Genomic DNA, 17,525 nt, shown 5'->3' with positions numbered 1-17,525 from the left:
TTTTAAAAAGAGATAATACCAGTCTCATGGGTTTTTTGAGTGATAAATTAGTATATGTGAAATACCTACTGCAAGCAGGTATTTGGGCCTGGCAGTGAGATCAGGCCCAATGTTGATGACAATGACACATTTCAGAAGAGAGGCATAGGAAACAAAATAGTTCTGGCACCTGTGAAAGTACCAGCCCTGTTGTGTGCCTGAGGAGTGTCCCAAAGTTGCTTGTAGTATTTTATGACTGAAGTGCAGACCACAGTGGTAAGGCTAAGAATTTCTTATGGGTCTGAAAAACAGGATCATAATCTTGGAAAAGAAAAAACTTAATTGCATATTTCATTCTCTGATAATTTGAAATACTGATTCTTTTGTGTCTAGCTTCAACCTTTTCTCCCCTGCTTATTATCTAGGAATTGTTATTCAATTATATCTTTTTGTTTAGGGAGAAGAAAAAGACTAATCTTTTCATTCTGACAATGTATTTCAATCCCTGTGTCCAACATGACTTCTATTTCCCTTTAATTCTTGAAAAAGTAAAGATAATTGTTCTAAAAATAACCATCAATAGATCAATTCCACATGAATGGCCTTTTTTAGACATTCATGGAATGAGGGTTCTGATTTGTACTTTGAAGTATTTAAGAAACACTGCACTGAGTTTTGCTAATTAGCTGTGGCTTGTTACCTCACAGTGGATCAATTGATCTCTGTTTCAGAGGCTCAAGATGTTGCCATGAGGGTTCTCAGACAATAGATTCATTGGGTGTCATACAGTGCATTGACTTCAGGTCTTAGCTCTTTGTGTCATGTTTAGCTAATTTTAGATTGTGAGAGACCCGGTAGTAAGGGGTTGAGGGATTGATGATGGCTGTGATATCCAGAACTAAAATAAAACAAATGTTTGTTCCTTTACATACAGCTATTTTGAACTGGAGAGCAGTGGCCTGAGGGATGAGATTCGGTATCACTACATACACAGTGGGAAGCCAAGGACAGAGGCACTTCCTTACCGGATGGCAGATGGACGATGGCACAAGATTGCACTGTCAGTTAGTGCCTCTCATCTTCTGCTCCACGTCGACTGTAACAGGTATTTCTTTGTCTTTGAGTGTTGCTGATTCTGCCCTTGAAATCAAGCAATGGAAAAGGGGAAAAAAATATCAGATTCCTTCATGACTTGCCAGGAAACAAACACCAAGGGACCCTAATTGTAATTTAACCTACCAAATGGGACATTAGGCATGCTGAAATGACCAACTGTAATATGATAAGAAAACAGTTCATTAAAATGAAACTGTATCCCGTGATTAGGAGCAAATGTACAAAAGGTTGATTGCAGATTGGGGAATAGTAAGTGCACCTCAGTGTGCTCCAGGCACTGGCTGGAATTCCATGGAGCTGTGATCACAGTTAACATTGATATATTGTTGTTGAGTTCGTTCCACTTGGAAGCGAATAAGCTCGTCTACCTTAGAATGAATCTGAGAAGCCTGTGCTACTGAAGCAGCTAATTCTATTTCACTTCATCAAGCTCACCTTTGCTTAAATATCTTTTCCAAATGGAGGCTTCTTAAAGAGGCTGTTGTATGAGCCTTTTGGAATTGATGCCGTGTATTTTCTCCAGAGGAATGAGCCTTCCAGCTTGTCAGGGGATGGTGGGACTATTTGTGAGGTCTGGGGGGTTTTACAGAAGGTTTTGGGTTGGGGTGGGATGGAAATGTTGTCTCCCTCGTCTGTCACTGGAGCCAGGCTTAATGAAAGTTGAAGAATGAGGGAGACCATCGGCTTCTATTGCATCATTTATGGCTGGACAGCTGGATAATGGTGTTCAAGGGGAAAGTTTTTATCTCTCCAGAACCCACTGAAAATCCTTATGGATAGTGACCTGAGTCCAATTACAGAGATTTTTTTTTTTTTTGCATTCTGAGCAGTGCCCATGCATTGTTGATTCTCATTAATGATGCCATCAAAGTTAAAACGACTTTGCAGCCACACAAGGCTTGCTCCCTTGAACCCAGGATAAGGAACAGGCATATTGGGGATAGCCTGCCTTCCGAAAACCATCGAGAGGAGAGATATTCCAAGGTCAGTCAGCTTTAGACCACATTTCTCATGAGGAGATACTTGAATGTGCCTGCCACTCTGACTCTGCAGTTTCTTTTAGAAGAATTGGAAGGGCAGGGAACTGGTGTCAGGCTCAAGGGAAGGTTTGCCATCTTGAGGTGAGTCTTGGTCCATTTTGATGTGACCTATTTAAGGTACGTTTTAGACTTCTGAAGAATTGTGGTTTCCACCAGATATAGTAAGTATGTCTGGACAGAGTTTCCATAGAAACCACTAGCTCCTTTGTACCCTGCAGACCGGGCCTGGGCAGCCTGGATAAAGCCAATGCTTAGCTGCTATATCCATTTTCACTTTCAGGAGCTCATTGCCCCCTTCAACTCTCTAGAATTAAAGTGGCCTATCAGGCAGCACTCCTATGACCCACTGTGACCTACACCCACATGCTGTCCAAATGGGATTGTAGAGGAAGAGCCCTGCTTATCCTTCTGAGCCACAGGACAGAAAGAGGTCACAAAACCCTAGTTTAGTAATTTCCAACTTCAGAGTCCTGGAGATACTGCTGCTTTCTTGCTATGCAATTTTTTGTTTCTTCCTTCCAAAAGTTGTACTCTGTTTCCTGACATTCTTCTCTCAAGAAAAGTTCTTAGGTGGTGGTTGGCCTTTAGTGCTCAGTCCACATTGGTGGTGGTTGTTGTTATTTACTCTGCATATCAATGGCACCTCTTTGACCCTGCCTTCAAACTTCCATATGTTGTATGTCCTTCATGGCAACCATGACCTCTCTACCAGGAGATCTGTAGTTCACAGTATTCTTTAGAGTCATTCCCATTTATAAAGAATTGACTGAGGGTATTCCAAATATTCTTTCTGTTTTCTTAATATTTTTCATACTTTGGCTTGTGGCATAACATGTCCCTCATGTAAGATCTTGGAGGGAAAGTTTATGAAGTTGCTGCTAGTTAATGATTTGTAGAATCTAAACACAAATACATTTTTCAAGTAGGTCAGAGAAAAAATGGCCCCAGAAGACTGGGTAATAAGAAAAGTAAATTTTGATTTTCATGTAGGAAAAGTCTAGAAACATGATTCCAAAATCTGACTGTACCTAAGAATTACCTGGGGAACATATTAAAAAAAATAGATAACCAGGCTTTGCCTCTGGCCTACTGCGTTAGATTCCCTGAGGGTGGAACCTGAGAAGCAATATTTTTAACAAGCCCTCCATATAGGTTCCATGTGGGCAGTCTACCCTTGGTGCATGGACTGGCATTTCAAAACCACTGGTTTAGAAAGAGGGGAAGGAATTTGGTGGAGAGGCTGGGCTACAACAAATAAATGAAGTCTTGGAAGACCAGTTACCTGAAGGAGGGTAAGAAGGAGAAAAGGTTTAAGGAGAGGGTAGTGTGTAATGCAGGACATAAACCTTACCTTCTTCACAAGTTTCTTCCCAGCCCGAACTTGCTGACTTTAGAGTAGCGGAAGCTCTGTCCCATATATCAAGAAGCCAGTTCTATCACTTTTAGTCTCAGCCACCCTCACAGAGAGTGAATTTCAGCTATCCATTTCATACTACCTTGTGATTCTTATTTTTTGATCCCTGTTATCTACCCTTAGAGTTTTTCTCAGCCTCTCACCCAGTAGTGTTCTGCTAATTAGAGCATGAAAGGAGATGATGTTAGATAACTTGAATGTTGACTGTGCTAGGCACAGTGCTGTGTACTTTACATAGATTAACTTATTCCATACTCATTCTGTTAGTTTTTCCTCTTTTTAAGATGAGGAAACTGAGGTTATATATTTGTCTGTAATCCTGCTACTAATAAATGGCAGCACCAGGATTTGAACCCAAGTTTGACCTATGAGTGTCTGCATCTAGCTACTACTAAGCTATTTAGCTCAGTAATGGGGACCATTGACACTTTATTTGGTACATGAGGGAAGGCCAAGATTCAAGGTGAGCAGTTTGTTCCTTTCTAGTATTTCCCCGCCACATGTCTTATATTGCTAATCCTGGGAGCTGCTTGGAAAGATGTGGAATCCGACTGATGGAACCCTTTGCACTGGTGCTGGAGAAGGGATATACATTTATTAAGCCTCTACTATAGGCCAGGTAATGTGCTAGGAATAGTATTCCTTGGGATATGGGGACAGTTTTACTAGACCCATTTTGCAGATTTGGAAGTAGAAAAGGTCAAGATAAATAACTAGGTGTGAATCATATAATATAATAAGCATATAACCAAAACTCTGAGTCTGAAGCTACCTCCAAAACCTTAGTCTAACCCACCCTCCAGGTGACTTCCATAGTATGCTAATGACATGTACTGCCAAAGACAAGGTCACAACCATACCAGGGAGTTTTTCCAAGGGAAAGATACTGCAGAAGGTTCAGGGACCATGAAAACATCTAAAATCAAGAAGAGAAGATTTCCCAGATAATTCCATTGCTCTGAGGAATATTAATGTGGCAGGATTTTGCACATTATTTTTTTAGGTCAGAATTGAGAAACAGAACTTTTTCAGACCTAATTGTACAAATTGTCACAAGAAAAGCTACTGCTATTTTGGTCGGTAGTTCAACACTTTCTACTTGCTACCGAGACACTTTTCTCCTTGCTTCAGCTGTTTAGCTGGGCCTAGTTAGAAGTTCCTGATGTGTGGATAGCAGATTACCCCAAGCTAGAAAAATAAAAGGAACCATTCAGTTGGGTGGGCAGACTGATTATCTCCATTGCCTTGGGTTTTTCTCCAGCTGCCTTTTATATTAAGAGTTGCCAACGAAGCCTAGAATGAAACCTGGAACGAACCTTCCTTAGATTCACCCTCTCCCTTCTCAGCTCACTTTACAGCCTGTCTCTATTACTCAAAGGACAGAATCCACCAACATCTGGGATTCGGTGCATAAGCAACTTTTCCCTTTCAGAACAAAATGAATTTTATTTCCTTCTCTTTATTTGTAACTTTTAATTTTCATTCAGCCCATCAAATTAATTTATTGGGCACACTCTCTCTGCCAGGCTGTGCAGGATACAAGGAAATAAGAGTCCTTGCCATCAGGAAGTTCTTGGCTTATTCATTTAGTCATTTAAAATTCGTTCTGAAATCACCAGAGCCCCTCACAGTGATTGGGCCTAATCCCTTGGTATCAGAGGAAGCCTGGATGCAAACAACAGCCCTGTAAGCAGGCTGATTTGATAGCTCTCAATGGCAGCTGAACAGTGGAAAGAAATGGAAACAGTGACTCCCAGGATCTTGGTCTTGAAGTGACAGTGGAGCTGAGCTCCTCAGCAGCTAAGAGATGGACGGCTTTTAATTCACCCAGCCTTTGACCAGCACGTTTTGTGATATGCAGGCATCCCTACCCTGTGTTAACCTCCTCATTCCTCATCGCTGGAAAAATTCAGCTCTTAAGTGCAGTCTGTCACATTTCAACTTAGCTCTGAACTCTCATCTTATTTTTTCAGACTTGTTCAAATGTGTATGGCACATATACACACATCTGCAGCCTGATTTTCACCTTGACAGGGAGTTAACAAGTGATTATAGTCTAGACTAGACTAAACATATTTAGCTTTTCCTTTTAACACGTGCTATTTATTATCCACAGAGCACATCCAATTTTTGCATACAACTGACCTTGAAAAGCTTGCAGAATCCAAAACTAAACTTGCTACAAATCACTGAATGAGTCAGTAATTCAAGGTTTCTATCTGAAATTTCTGAGTAATTTCAGGTTGTGAATATCTGTTTATACGTGTAGACTTTTCATAATGAAATCTGTTGATATGGCATCTTCCTTCCAGAGAGCTCTGCAACTACTTACCAACATATTATTTAACCTCGTATTTTTTGAGGTGGTTAAATCACAAGTCTAATGCATGATGTTGGTTTTATACAAGCATTTCTGCTATAGAATGCAGAGGGAAATTAAGAGATGACTATCAGAGGTCTCAGCTTTCAAGAGAGCCAGGCTGAGACTCTCAATCTCCTGGTTCTCCAACCGATAGGCTCTTCACTTCATAAACAGAAATACAAGAGCACAACTCATTATCAAAATTAATTAAAATAAAATTGGAAGCTACCATATGCCTCATGTCAAACTAACAAAGCAGCTTCAGATCCTCTATCTAGGAAGGGATGGCAAGGAAGCTGGGAAGATAGGACATACTCATGTGTAAATTTAAATAACAGTACAAGGCAAGAGAACAAGAGATGTGGAAAAGCAGTCAGTATATGACATATTGCTGGATTCCTGGTATAGACAATCAGGCCTGGGAGGTCACAGTAGGGGAAGCTCCTTGGGGACTTGGAGTAACCTCTCAATTTCTTACCAGCCTAGGTGAAAATGCATGACAATCTCTACAGCTTTATGGTTTCACCATTATGTGATCTAATTCTGTATCAGTCACACGAGTCAGGCTTAGAACAAGGTTTGTCTCACTGGCATCACAATGCCAAACCTAGTCTGGTGAGAGAAAAGTGTGTATGGGCAAGTAGTATCGAGTTGGTAGTGAGGGAAGGCCTGTAGGGAGAGACAGAGAAGGAAGTGTGGGAGAGGAAGGAAAAGGAAAGATTGTCTTCCATGTTTCATATTTGAGGCATTTGAGCTCTGTAGTTTAACCTAGATGGAAACACATTTTGGACCCTAGTCTTAGTTTTGCCATTTATAAAATGTAAATTTTATGTAATGATGCAGGAGTATGAAAGCAAGAAATCTATGTCTAATTTTCTCATTCATTCATTCACTCATTCATATGCCAGAAATTGCTCTTGCATCTTAAAATGGGAATAATATTAATTCTTCTACCATAGCATTGTGGTAGGAATTTAGCTAGAGGGTGTATGCCAAATTCTATGAAAATGTTAAGCTTCTTTATGAACATACAACATCATTGAGCACAACAGACATGTACCAACATATAGAGAAGGTTTTAATGTATTGTACTGAAAATGAGTAACAGTTAGTCCGATTTTTACCTCTGTGAAAATAGTGGCTTATGTCCCATGGATTCAGGACATAATGTGTAATGTAGGTTCACTGAACAATGTGAGGTTTCTGAGGTTATTCTGCTTTCCAGATCCTAAGCAAGGTTCTCCAGTAGTTTGTCTTTGAGTTCTCTGGTCTGTAGTGCAGCACAATATTGCGTGCTTTTTACACCAATAGAATCACTTTAAAAATCTGTAACTGAGGCAGAGTGGGGAAGGAAACACCACCTGCTATGTAAGATTTTTTGTTGATCCTGGCAGGGCTTTGAGAAAGTGACATGCCCTTTTCCCCTTTTTATTCCTGTGAGGAGTGGTTCGGAAATTTACTCCCCACCACTCATGAGGCAAAATTATCATGGCTTTTATGAAAGGATGTAAAGTTTTAACTTTACAAATGAGGGAACTAATTCGCTCTCATTTTCTGAATGTCCTAAAGCCCACATGGATGAGCCAAATGTATACTATTTGCTTCTCTACTTTGAAAGTCTGACTTTTTAGCACAAAAATGCTCTTGACTGAAAACTTGAACTGAAAGAAATTGGTATTACCCTGGGCAAGTCCTTTACTGTCTCTGGGCTTTAGCTTCCTAAGTATACGATGTGGGGCTAGGACTAGATGACTTTTAAGTCTTCTTCCAACTCTAGCCTTCTGGGTGTATCTCCTTCTGATTCTATCTCATCACAAGGCTGAGTTCAGGGCTTGCATTACCCTCCCCCCTTGCACCATGGAGAGCAACTTAGCTTGTCCTCTTCAAAGTGCCATTTCTGTAGTGGACCTGCAGGGGTTTGCAATCATCTGAATTTATATGTGAGTTGGCAGTGCAACATGCTGCTGATGAGCAAAGACCAAAGCCTACTTCCCCCGGATGCTCACTCTCTCTTTTTCTTTCTTAAATCACTTGCTGGAGAAGCTACTGAATATGTACTTTTGGATGCTAATGAATGCTGGCCTTTTCTTCTTTCCACCTTGTGCTGTTTCTTCCTGAGTTCTCTGCCTCAGGCATGTGACAGTGGACAGCCTGTGTGGGATGCCGGCTTTTCTGGCCATGGAGGCATTAGTGACCTACAAGACAGGGCAGTGCACAGTAGCAAGCAGATGATGGATAGCTGTGCTGTGAAAGACATACATCCTCTGAATGCTGAAGTAAAAAAAAACCTTGGATGCTGCTAAGTCACAGAGATTTAAATAACAGGAAAGAGATCTAATGTTAAAGAGATAGATGGCCAATATAATACTTTCAAAATGAGATTTTCAGGCAAAATAGAGAGTGTCTGCTTAATTGCTAAGGCAACCTGACCATTACAGTGTTGGATATCTCATTCTGAGTGAGCCCCCACATTTCTACTCATGCTGTGTACCCTGTGGCATATTCATTTCAACTTTATTAGGTGGATTCCAAGTTTAACCTTGCCCTATGTTCTATTAACATCAGTAACAGACCTATTTCTAATTTTTAAGAGCCTTCAACTTTTTTTTTTTTTTTTCTGGTGGGTTTAAATATGCCTTTCGTTAATGATTGCCTCAATGGCAGAGAGAGATAGGAGGTGAAAGGATTAATTGAAGTGGAAGATGAGAGAGTGACCTGCATTTTTCTCCATCCACTTGCACTCCTGGGCTTTCAAGTTTGCAAATAGAAAGAACTGGGAAAAATACAATAGACTCTTTCCTTTATCTAGTGGTTTGTTGGCTCCCTGAAGTGATGAGCAGAATAAAAAGAAAGCATTTTGTTGCATACATGAGACCTGAGATGTGTTAAAATAGAGAGGAAAATAATACTTCATTTCCAACTCATAGTGATTTCATCTACCTGCCTTCAGTCACATCTCATGTTGTCATTGTATTACGTGGACATGGGTCTATATAGATGAATGGAGGGGGAAAATAGGTGCAAGAGAAAAATATATTTTCTGATAGGAAAAATATTGATGCTTGCATCTTTATTGTTGTAATTTTACTCTATTTTTGATGGATATGCATGGTTATTTTTTAAAAAGAAAAGCAAGGAAAGAAAATAAACCAGAACAATATACCTGGTGAAACTGTTTGAAAAAAATATACACATTCATATATTAGTTTTCTCTGTTCCTTTTATGCTTCACTTGTTGGAAAGGAGCGTTGGGGAATAAAAAATGCATGAGCCATAAGGACTTTTTAATTGAAAAAACAAAAGCAAAACCAAAGAATTCCAAACAGTACATTAGTTTTCCAGGTAGATCAGGGATGCTGATGTCGTCATTGAAAACAACTGATTTTCTATACTACTGTAACAAGATTCATCTATCTCCTTGGAAACTTTAATTAAACTAATGTTATAAATAATAGCAGCCAGAGCTGTTGGACACAAGAAAACAGATTTATAGCTGCATCTGTTCAGCTATTCTTTTAGGTAGTATATTGGGGTTAGGGTGTGAGGATGAAGAGGCTCAGATGGAAAATGATTCTGTGCACTCTTTTTCCTGCACAAACCCCAAATCCAGGTGACTTTTCTCTCCAGATTATCCTTTTTAGTTTGTTGTGTTTCTTCCAGCAAGGGTTCTAGAGTTGCAGAGCCAGCCAGCTAATGTGCCTGGACCCACACCTGAGGGTTCTCATTGGCAATTAGAGTGGAAATAATTTCTCTTCTCCTTAAAGGGCTTGTGTGATTGTGTCTGCAACTCTCCCTCAAGAATGCCATGTCGCATCCCTACTCATTAGAGTCTATTAGTCGGAGGGTGTCACTTTTCTGACAGCAAATTTCACACATTTGAACTTACAGGCCTCAAGTTGTAGCCATCAGTTGGCTTCTTTGGGACACTTGGAATGCCTGTATTACCCAGAATGGAATTTTATTTTCAATGGAGGTAAACAGCCCCAGGCTGTGATTAGTGCTGGTATATCCTCAGCAAAGCATTTGACTAACTAATCCTTCGATGCAGTTTTGCTAATATCTGCTTTCCAGGTCTGATGCTGTTTTTGGCTGAAGTACAAGCAAGAAAGGGGCTGGGGAAATGCTAATTCAAGTTTCTTGTATTCTTTGACATTTTAACCTCAGAGGCATAACATGACGCTGAGGAAAATGTAGAGCTTTTGCTTAATCATTAGTGAGATAAAGTTAGTGTCTTATATTTCTCTAGAGATGATTAATACGTTCACTTGATCTTTATAGCTCTGTGAGATGGATGTGATTGCATCTTATAGATGGGAGGTTTTGAGATGCCAAGTATAAGGTATGTAGATGTGCTTTGGTCAAGATTAGGCTGAGGCAGACAGGGCCAGAGTAACTCAGTGAGTTTGGAGCGCAGGTGCATAACTCCACTTGTTATGTAATCACAGCCATAACATGGGAAGGCTCATCACCTAGCTCAGAGCCACTATTGTTTGTAAAAGGTATAACTGCACTGCTGACGCTGTGCATATAGCATGCATCCAGAGGGAGAGAGGGAAGCTGTTAACTATGTAAGGGAGAGCCAGCCTTGCAGGCCAGGGAATGCAGCTGTAAGCATGGGAGCGGGAGGAGGCGCAGAGCCAGATCTGGCAGCCGAGATAAAGGCAAATGGTGTGAGAGAGCTGCTGATGAGAGAGTTGCTGAATAAAACCATATTTCACCTGCCTATAGCCCCCGAAGTGTTCTTTCAGCCATTCACCACCCATCCACTCACTCCCCTCAAACCTCAGCATGGGCTGGAACCTATTATCTGGTGTGACATTTGGCATAGCTGGCAGGAGAAGGTGAGTGGTTCTTCAGCCCCGAGGCTCCCAGCTCGGCTATGTGACCTCGGCATGGGCTGTGGTACCCAGTGGTAGCGGTGCTGCTTTGATGAGCCTCAGTGGAAATGTGAGAGGCAGTGGATGGGTCTCCTGTGAGTGTGGAGAAAGCGCTGAAGCAACTGGAACCACACAGCACCAAGAAGGAACATGTCTTTGCTGGCAGAGTTGGATGGGTGTTTCTGATTGCACAGAGGGAAGTACATGCTCAGCCCCTGCAGGACATCACCCAGGTTTAAAAGCAACAGTGCTCCTTTTGCCTGGGATTGAGATGATGCAGTTGAGAGAGTCTTTCTGGCAGCCAAGCAGGCAATTCAGCAGACACAAGCCCTACAAGTAGTTAGCCAGGGGTGTCCATTTAAACTTGATGTGCATGTGACCACAGATAGTTTCAGTTAGGGCCTATAGCAGTGCATGGAGCACTGAATACACCAGTAGGCTTTGGGTCCCAACTATGGAAGGGAGCTGAGCTCCAGTATTCCTTGATAAAGACGCAGTTAGTAACTGCATATGCTGCCCTTCAGGCTCATAAGAACATAATAGGATGGGACACAGTTGTTGTGCAGACAACTTACCCAATAGCAGGATGGGTGCATTCATGGATAACAACCCCCCAGACTGGGACAGCACAGACATCCACTTTAGCAAAGTGGGACACCTACTTAGAGCAGCGGAGTACTCTAAATACAAGTCCCTTAGCAGCAGAAGTACAAGAGTTATTGAAGCCTGTAGCCTGTAGTCCTAATGCAAGATAGGGCCATGGGGCCTGAGGTACCCCTAAACCCTGAGCCATCACTGTTTAAGGAAGGGCACCCCCCTATTTCTGATGAGGCATAGTATGCAGATAAGTCTAGCCAGAGTACTACTGCTGCCTGGACTGCTGTTGCAGTCCAGCCTAGTACTGACACTATAGAGTTTTATACCAAGTGTGGGCAAAGTAGCTAATGAGCTCAACTCAGGGCAGTATGGATGATGATCAAGGAAGTAACACCTATGGTAATCTGCACCAATAGCTGGGCAGTTTATCAAGGCTTAACCTTTTGGTTAATTACCTAAGAGTTACAGAATTAGCTAGTCACCAACCCATGTAGGGCCAGGCCATATGGCTGGATCTATGAGAGGAAGGATGACCTTCTCCAACTAGGTATGAGGACAAATGATAATCTGTTGTTGCCTGCCCCAGCACCCCTGAAAACAGAGGGAACAGAAAACCTGGTGTTAGCCATAAGCTCTCCAAGCTGCCCTTTGCAGATGGTTGGCTATCATAGCCCCCTGTGGGTTGCCCCCTGTGGACTGCAGTATAACTTACATGGTACTCCTTGGGTATTTAATGTGTGGCCTCCACAATTAACCATTTGTAGGGGAACGGCCAAGGAAGGGATCCTCGTCCTGGGGCCATGTGTACTGTCTGTGTGGCCTATTAGAAGCTCCTCTGTGACTTTGGCACAGGTACAAGATCCAAAAGAACCATGGGGAACTGATAAGGTGTGGTACCATTGCCCAGGGCAGAAGCCCTTGGCAACTGCATTGTTATCCAGAGATGAAAAATTAACCTGCATTTTGCCTGAGGAACATGATTTACCCCTGTTAGTACCTGTGCCTGCTTCGTCATTTTGGCTGTAGGTTGACATGCTCCAACAGCATTGCAGACTAGGCCCACACCTACGCTGAAGTAACCAATATCTCAAACTGTTGGATCTGCACCACCCTTCCAACAGCAGCTGCGGAGAGTTTGCCCTGGCACGTCCATCCAGCTTCCGTGAAGAACTGGACATAGCTAGAGACTTGGGGTTCCACGGACATTGGTTGAGATACAACACAGGAGCTTTTAAGGGGTGTCATAGGAGATTAAAGCAATTGAGTGCCTTACTGATGACCCCCTACAGAGTTGGTGGGCATTTCTGGGCCCTACCCTATGTTGGGCCCTAATAATCATAGGTAGTATAGTGGGAATATTAGCAATAGGTTGTTACTCCCTATATTGTTGCTGTAACCTGTAGGGTTCAGGGTGCTGCCCTATGGGGTCCCCACTAAGAAAATGCCCTCAGCCTAGGGAGTGGAATGTAAGAACTGTGTGCCAAGCCTATATATCAAACTTATGTTCCCCAAACTTATAAACTTGTGTGTGTATATTGAGCCTGTGTACCCAAAGCTTATGTGTATAACCTGTATATCCAAAGCCTATGTTTCCCTCAGCCTAGTGGGTGGAGTGCAGGGTACATGGATGTGCTTTGGTCAAGAATAGGCTGAGGCAGACATCCGGGCCAGAGGGACTCAGTGAGTTTGGAGTGCAGGTGCATAACTGCACTTGTTATATAATCACAGCTATGAAGCCATAACATGGGAGGGCTCATCACCTGGCTCAGAACCACTATTGTTAGTAAAAGGTATAACTGCCCTGCTGACACTGTACGTATGGCATGTGCCCAGAGGGAGAGAGGGAAGCTATTGACCTTGTAAGAGAGAGCCAGACTCGCAGGCCAGGGAATGCAGCTGTAAATGAAGGAATGGCAGGAGCCACAGAGCTGGAGCAGGCAGCCGAGATAAAGGCAAACAGTGTGAGAGAGCTGCTGCTGAGAGAGCAGCGGAATAAAACCATATTTCACCTGCCTAGCGTGCCCCCTCCCCACCCCCCTGGTGTTCTTTCAGTGATTTGCCACCCATCCACCCACTCCCCTCAAACCTCGGCATGGGCTGGAACCTAATATTTGGCGTGACACGAAGTAAAGAAGTAAGTTGTCCAGGGATACAACATAAGTCAGTGGCAGACTACAGCCAGCGCCCAGGGGTCCTTCTTTATTCCTTTTTTTGGGAGGAGCTTATTCTTTACCACTCCCTCCACCCCCTGCTCCATCTGTAGTCACTCAAGAGAGTCAAATAGCTTTCTCTGGGCTAGCACCCAGGGCTTGGATTTTCTTATTCTCTGCCTCCTTCTCCCTGTTTGGTGAGATAATACTTTTATCATGGAAGAAGAACAAAGTATTCAACTTATAAACTGGAGAAAAAACACACAGGCTAAGTTTTATGTATCACTTTCTGAGACTAGGTTTGCTGGTCGCCTCACAAGACCACTTCCCTGTTGGGCCCAAATCCACCTTGTTATAAACTCCAAGTATAGCAGATCAGTTGGTCTTTAGATGCTAGAAGGCTTATGTGTATTGTTTTTCGATTCAAAGACTCCCTCCTTCCTGGAATTTGAAGTATTGATAGGTTCATGACTTCAACACCACAGAGATATGGCCCATTGTCCTTGTAAGATTTGTATGCCTTGAGTGTGTCTTGGTGCTGATGTGTAATAGCCAGGGACATAATCTTACATCATGCTGACTGCAAATGAGCCATTTGGTCATTTCTTCAAATGTGGAATAGACGTTACACTAGTCTCCAGTGTTACGTATGTGGTTTTACACTGCTTCGATATAAATTTTGATATTTGCTACCTCAAGGTGACAAATTCTCTGTGTTCTTCAAGGGGACTTTACAATTGAAGGTCTCATTAAAAACCACTGGTGGTGAAATCAAGGGTTGGGCAGTAGGAGACCCCCATTTAGGAGAGCATTTGTCGTTATTGCTTCTTTTATTGGCACCTAATTAGATATGTACTAGAGGCTGCAGGAACTAATAAGAGAGCACAGGAGGTAGGGGAACACATTGAATTCTGAGTAATTTTCATGGATGGCAATTTTTCATGGACATTAGGTTGATACATAATGACTTAACACTGCAAACCTGATCATCCTATTCCCTACCCACTGCAACACACAATTAAGCTTGCTTAATAGCCTCTGATAAGCTTTAGGATAAAGGTCACAATCCTTAATATAGCTTACAAAAATTGTGTGTAGTCTAGTCCATGTTTCCTTCTGTAGTTTCTCCTTACATTGGTTTCTGCCTTTTTCTGATTTCAAGTTCTTTTAGTTCTTTAGAAGTATCATATTCACTTAAGCCACAGAACCTCTGCACAATGCTGTTTCTAGGATGTCAAGTTCACTCCTACACATCCTTATTTTTCAGGCTAACAGAAAGGGGCCTCTTGTGTTTTACGCTTTTACCATAAAATAGTGTTTGCTTTTCAACACAGTAATTTTTGATCATGTGATTGATGTCTGCCATTCCTGTGGGCCATAAGCACCCTATGAGCTCACCATTGTTTCAAAAATGCCGATCATAGAGCTGCCACCTAATGGGTATTTAGCAAATATTTGCAAATACCCGAATGAATGAATAAATGGCAAAGCTTCTCTAGGGATCTGGATTCCTAGCTTGTGGTCACTGATCCTCGCATTCTCGACGGCCTCATTAGTGAGTTCCTATTTCTTTGCCTCAGTCTCCTCATCTGTATAGGCATCATTTCTACCCAGTCCACGTGTACAGGGGTGTCGTGAGGTTCAAATGAGAGCCTGCACGTGAATGTGTGCTGTAACTTTCAGTGTGCTTTATGAATATCAGGCACAAGGAAAGGTGAAGATGAAGTAATCCTAGCAGTTTTTGCTTTGAACTTTCGAGTATCGTTTTCTTCAGGAAGGCAGTTAATTTATCTGAGGCTTTCGGTGATTTCCTGGTCTGATTCACAGCACAAGGTGAACTGTGCCTCGCTCTCAAGTTGAATTTACATGTGGCCTGTGTCAGCGGGAGCTCTGGCAGGTGTGAAGGAGTGGAGGCGAAGTTAATTTACAGATAGAGTACGAACATAAACTGATCACAGGTAGGGTGAAGGGATGTGTACCCCTGATGGAGAACAAACACAGTTGGGTACTTGTGTTTTGCCTGCACAGGACATATCTCCGTCTTTAAATCCTGTGGGTCTGTTTTGTAAAATTTGAAGCTCACAGTAAGGGCCTCATTCAAGCCCATTAGACTAACCTCTTTGGGCAGGATTTCATGACTCCCAGGCTATACTGGTGTAGCCTTAGTGTGAAGATCAATGGATATGTTTTTCTTTAATTTTTAAAAATTATGTAAGGTGCAAAGTGTTTAACGCTATACAATACCCATTGCCCTGCCCTTAATCCTATTGCACAGAAGTGGTCATTATTAGCAGTTTTATTTCTGTTCTTCAGATTTTTTCTTTGCATACACAACACGTTTTTTTTTCCCCCAATAATGATATAGCATTATATATGTTATTCTTCACCTTGCATTTTCATTTAACAGAATATCAGCCTGATCTGCTATTGATCTGCAGCGGGAACATATTCAGCAGGAATGAGGGCTGTTTGGTTTCTTGCAGGGTAGCCTGGGGCTGCTTTGTCCCTTGGTAGTGTGTGGAGCAGTATTCACCTGCAAGCCTCTAGCCTCCTGCTTTGGGCTACAATACATCTCTCTTTCCTGTCACACACAGCAGTGACTATAGAAACAGGGCAGGGAGCCAAGAGCCCCTGCCCTTGGATCAGCATGTCCTGTCTCAGCTGCATAGCTAGGTGAGACCATGGCAATTATCCTGCACTGAGATGGGAGTAACAAGATTGAACTGGGTTTGTGATAAGAGTCAGGTGCTCCAAGCAGGGTCATAATGCTCAATCTTATTTTGTGTGGCTGAAATGGAGCTAGTGCTAGCCAGGGTCAGACATCAGGTGAGCACAATGAGAGACAGTGTAGTTTAGTGGTTACGAGCATGAGCTTTTGGAGTTGGACAGAACTGAGTTTCAAGTCTGGCTCTGCCACTAGATATGCTACCCTTGCCAAGTTACTTTTCTAAGTCTCAATCATAAGATGGGACAGAGTACCTCCCTCAAGTGACTGTGAGAATTAAATGTGACAGTGCATTTAGATCAAATAGGACACTCCTGGTTGCTAATAACAGTAGCTGAAATGATAAGGATATATAATGTTTACTTCAGAAGTTTAGATAAAGCCGTGCCTGGGATGAGTCAGTAGCTCAGAAGTGACATGCAGGAGGGACACCCTATGTGTCCTTTGATTCTGCCATCCTTGGCATTGTTTCTAGATGCTTTCCTCTGGAAAATTAGCACTGTGTCTTGTAAGTAAGTGTTTAATATGTGCCATCATGATGATTCGGATGCTAAATCTGACTATGATTCTTTCTCATCTGAGAAAAGCAGAAGTGAACCGCCAAGGACAAAATATAGGAGATAATACCAGTGTCTGGTTATTCAAGAGTCATTTTTTAACAATTGAATTTTTTTTTTTAAATCGACAGAAAATTGTATGTATTTATTGTGTAGAGCAGGTTATTTGAAGTATGTATACATTGTGGAATGGTTAGAACTAGCTAATTAACAGATGCATTCTCTCACAAAGTTACAAATTTTGTGGTGAGAACACAACATCTATTCTCTTTGCATTTTTCCAAGGCTACAAGATACTTCATTAATTCTAGTCACCATGCCATAGTATATATCTTGTGAACTTATTCACAGTCTAACTGTAATTATATATCCTTTGACCAACATCTCCTTATCATTTTGATACATGGCTGTTCCTGCCATCAGGGCATCTTCAAAAGACAGGGCCATGATCAAAGAAGGGAAAGAATATGAGTGGTTCTGAGAGGCCAGAGTGCCTCCTGCCTCCAGAGACCATCGTCCCAATTGGCAGGGCTCAATCTTGTTGGCCTTCACTTTGGGAAACCCGGCCTCTACCTGTCTGCCTGTTGCTGCTGCCCTCTTAAAGGCCCTTTCAACATAGGTGTTCCTTATACATATAAAGGGCCATGGCAGGCCCAGCTACGCCAGAGCCTGATTGCAGCTTTTACCCAAGCCTGACTTCACACTTAC

At 42.2% G+C, this 17,525-nt stretch overlaps 1 protein-coding gene across 2 annotated transcripts in view; it reads left to right on the top strand.

Moving 5' to 3' along the window:
* The window catches only part of NELL1 (neural EGFL like 1), a 949,455-nt gene that overhangs the window by 183,638 nt on the left and 748,292 nt on the right, over nt 1-17,525 (top strand). For both annotated transcript variants that reach the window (XM_005578390.4, XM_005578389.4), the window contains exon 4: nt 914-1,084. In XM_005578390.4, the coding sequence (XP_005578447.3) occupies nt 914-1,084 (171 nt within the window). The remainder of the gene's footprint in view (nt 1-913; nt 1,085-17,525) is intronic.

Source organism: Macaca fascicularis, chromosome 14, assembly GCF_037993035.2.
Source record: "Macaca fascicularis isolate 582-1 chromosome 14, T2T-MFA8v1.1".
NCBI classification, from domain to species: Eukaryota; Metazoa; Chordata; class Mammalia; order Primates; family Cercopithecidae; genus Macaca; species Macaca fascicularis.
The sequence above is the reverse complement of the archived record's forward strand: the minus strand, read 5'-3'. Positions and strand labels throughout refer to the sequence as shown.